The sequence below is a fragment of the Xenopus tropicalis genome, chromosome 1 (genome assembly GCF_000004195.4).
Source record: "Xenopus tropicalis strain Nigerian chromosome 1, UCB_Xtro_10.0, whole genome shotgun sequence".
NCBI lineage: Eukaryota > Metazoa > Chordata > Amphibia > Anura > Pipidae > Xenopus > Xenopus tropicalis.
The window spans coordinates 140238940-140242860 of NC_030677.2; the positions used below are offsets into that span (position 1 = coordinate 140238940).

The 3921-nt window shown below is 39.4% G+C and overlaps 1 protein-coding gene across 1 annotated transcript; it reads right to left on the bottom strand.

Moving 5' to 3' along the window:
- Positions 1–232: 232 nt before the first annotated feature.
- Positions 233–2531, bottom strand: psmb5 (proteasome subunit beta 5). Its single transcript, XM_002941514.3, has 3 exons — positions 2256–2531; positions 1612–1918; positions 233–674 (listed from the first exon to the last, which is right to left on the bottom strand). The coding sequence occupies exons 1-3, from the start codon at positions 2433–2435 to the stop codon at positions 388–390; spliced, it is 774 nt and encodes a 257-aa protein (XP_002941560.1). The 5' UTR covers positions 2436–2531; the 3' UTR covers positions 233–387.
- Positions 2532–3921: the final 1390 nt, after the last annotated feature.

The window sequence follows — 3921 nt, forward strand, 5'->3', positions numbered from 1 at the left end:
AATGTACTTATACTGGAGAGACATGTTTTGCATATTAAAAAAAATGAATGAATAACAATCAACAAACACTGAATGATGAAAGGGAAGCCTATTTATAGTGCACACTTGGTCATAGGCACTGCCACCTGCCGAAGACTTTTCTTTGCATCTCAGTGTAATGCATGGAGCTGCAAAACACGTAAGTTTGAATTAAGAAATGGAAATAATAACACTTCAGTTAAATCAGACACAGTAAGTTTTGAAACAAAGATTATTTAATGTGACAATTATTGGAAAGCAACGCAAACAAAATTGAAAATGGGATCCACCTGACTAATTTTCTTCTCCCTCCAGTATTTGTCAGCTGGTTACTTGTACTGGATTCTAAAGCCTTAAGAATCCCAACTCCTAGTTAACTTGACCCCGATATTTCTGGTGCAAATCTGCAACATCATCTTGGGACACCCGCACCCAGCCATCCTCGCGCACGTGGTATAAATTCACCACTCCACCAGAATAAGCATCACGATATGTGGCCTGATAAATGGAACGCCGTGCCAGCTCCTGGGCTTCTTCTACCTCCATTTCATAGTTGTATCCTCTGTCCAGAACACCATAGGCATACATGGAGCCAGAGCCCACAGAGAACACTGAACCTGACACACGATTCCCTTCACTGTCTACATAGTACAGACCTACCGAGAAAATAAAAGAAATTTAAAGAAATTATACTAGGAAACAAAAACGAGGTGATTGTAATCTACAAAAGTTCCAAAAATCCAGGTAACATAACTGTTAAATATACCCATATCTTTATATACAAATAAGACAAATTAACTTTTTAAAAATGGAAAATATTGTGTTTTGTATTACTGGACTTCCAAGCCAATGACAAAGGCATAAGTATATAAGCACTTGTTGAGAGTATAGACAATAGTGGAAAAATCACAGGAGCCAGGAAATCCCCTTATAAGGCTACTGAGTATATCACATATCAGAACTGTTTTAAGACATAAAAATGTCTAAATAGCTTTAATATAAAATGTGTATTTTAAGAAATAACTGGGAATTCTATTGTATTCTCCAAAATTGAACTGCCACAGTTGAACACAAGAATCTCTCAACATGTGTTTGTGGTGGTTTCAGGTACAGGTATGGGATCCCTTATCCAGAAACCTGTTAACCAGAAAGTTCCAAATAACAGAAAGGCCATCTGCCATAGACTCATTATAAGCAAATAATTCTAATTTTTAAAAATGATTTTTTTTCTCTGTAATTAGAAACCAGTAGTACCTTGTACTTGATCCCAACTAAGATATAACTAATCCTTATTAGAGGCAAAACAAGCCTATTGGGTTTATTCCATATTTAAATGATTTTTTAGCAGACTTAATTTACGGAGATCCAAATTAATGAAAGATCCCTTATCCGGAAAACCCCAGGTCCCAAGCATTCTGGATAAGAGGACCCATACTTGTACTTCTTACACGGTTTAAGGATTATTTTAAAAGTTCTGGCCTGCGTAACTAGACTAGCACACGGCAAAAGAGTTGCAACTCTTTTGCAAAATGGAATTTATAATAAAAAAAATTATTATATTTAATAGGTTGCATTATTGAGATCATCACTCACCAGGTCCTCTCTTATCCCAGCCACAAATCATAGTTCCCATGGATAGCCCCATGCCTTTGTACTGGTAAACCATGTTTGCCAACAGTTTTGATGCAGCTGCCACCGAAATGCGCTCCTTGTTCCTCAGTTCATAAATGCGGCACTGACGGGCAAGGAGTCTCTCCCAGAAGCTACAGTCTGCAGCACCTCCTGCCATAGTACCCAAAAGGTACGGATTAATCTCAATCACCTTCTTCACTGTTTGTGAGGCAATGTATGCACCAGCCGTAGCACGGGAGTCTACAGCCACAATAACTCCATGACGGAACTGAGGAGAAAGAAAATTCAGCATGTAAGTATGACACAAAAGGCCTACGTTTATGTATTTTATTTTGTACCCTTAGTACAAGGCAGAGCACCCCACTAATAGTGGAAATCATAAAGTTTCCACAAAACTACCCACATTCATGATTCACTTAAATCAGATGCCACCGTTTTACCAGACTACACTTCAATTAGGCAGATGACCTCACATATAAAGTAATTAGCCTTGCTTTGGACAATACAAAGATACAAAACCATAGCACTGAGAATGTAGTGCTCCCATAGTGGCATATTGTACTGCTATATGTTCACTTCATTAACAATGCTCCATTACTCAGCACCTTGAAGGCCAGGGTGGTTGTCCCATGCAGAAACTCGATCCCAGGCTCGGCGGCTCCTTCGCCAGCGCCCGGAAGCACCTGGAAACTGGTTCCATGGAGGTCGAGGTCGCAGTGGACCGCTCTATCCCGGGGCCGGTTCCACGACAGATCTTCTGAACTCAACACACTTGCCAGCGCCATATTAACCAATGGAAGACACACACTTCTTCATTCAAGCGTTATGCGACGCCGTCCAGTTACGTCACGGCATGACTTTGCAATAGTCAGCCATTTTAAATGATGGCAGGAGTGCCAGTAAAATACGGATGTGCATAGTAGCTTTGTGATTGCTGGAAAAGGCTTCTGGCAGTTGTGAAACCGCTGTGATTTTTAGTTTAGGCTCTTAGGGGGAGGGGGTGTCAATAGGGATGAAAATAATAAATATTCTGCTCCTAATATACCGGCCCTAGTTATTTAATGAATATGAATTTCTAATAAGCAATAACTAGTACGAAGCAATCTCGGTGACTAGTCCAAAAGCAAAGTGGACACAAGATGAAATGTGGTGTGCCTAGTGTCATTCTAAAACCTGAGATAGAATGATAGTGATCACTTGTTGTGTCCATTACAAGAAAAATAATCATGTGCCAGAAATAATGACAGGCAGTTTACTATACTGTGATCACTGTTGAGGATTTTTTGTGCACAAAGAAATTATCAGCTGCAATTATAGAACCTAAGCTGTTTTGCAAAGTTATAGTCTTGTGCCAGATTTTTCACCTATAAAATGAAAATATTTTACAACTGATTGTAATTGGATGCTGTTAAATTGGCAGTGCTTTTATGAATAGTTCATAATTTCCCCCTCTCTCTCTCTCTATATATATATAATTTATTCATAATTAATATAATCTAATACTTAGTATTGTGTTTTACAATGGTGCCAAAAAGATCTTTAAGTTTATAACAGGATATAAAGTTTACTAGCCAGATTTAACTCTGAAATTAGTTGTTACACACATATAACTCATGCGAGCTATCACAATGCAAATTAGGCCTTTCATGGCACCTTGCTGTCTGCCAGACAATAAGTGTGATTTCTGGTAAAGGGTAGGTCCCAAAATAAGCGCTTACCACAGGGGCCAGTCTTCACCATTCCCTTTTTGAGGGCCCCAGATTTTTTGCAGCAACACCTACAAAGACTTCCAGACAACCAAAAGGTGGACACAGTACCGGGTCAAGGAACCAGAGCATTTTCAGCCTGAAAAAGAGTCAGGGCAGGTAGCAAAGGCAAAGTCCATATCTAGGCCAAATTATCATCATCAAGTAGACATGAATAAAAGAAAATGCCCTAGCAGGTGCTGCCAGAGTGTAGAGGCCAGCTTAGGTATGATAGAGCCAAACATTCCTCAATAGGTTAGGCAATTTAAAGAACAGGGGGAGTAACTGTGTTTAAAACTGGAGTTTGTGTAACCTAGACATACACCTTGATTACCAATTGCACTGATGTAGTCATGACTATTGATGTGAGAGTTTCATTTTTGAGGAACTGCGTCTGATCTGATCAGCAGCATTTCTGACTCTGCTGGAAACATGAAAACTAGCACGTTAGTGAAAGAAGTTGGAATTTTTTGTCACTGAGGAGGACACTGCCCTGTTGGATTGTTGCTGTCCAACAGAACTAAAA

Bases quoted from the DNA above. Each gene is read 5' to 3' on its own strand.
- psmb5 (XM_002941514.3), bottom strand. From the start codon at position 2,435: ATGGCGCTGGCAAGTGTGTTGAGTTCAGAAGATCTGTCGTGGAACCGG. The intron at 1,919-2,255 runs GTGCTGAGTAAT...CTTTCTCCTCAG, and splicing joins CAACCACCCTGGCCTTCAAG to TTCCGTCATGGAGTTATTGT. The intron at 675-1,611 runs GTGAGTGATGAT...TTTTCTCGGTAG, and splicing joins CTGGGATAAGAGAGGACCTG to GTCTGTACTATGTAGACAGT.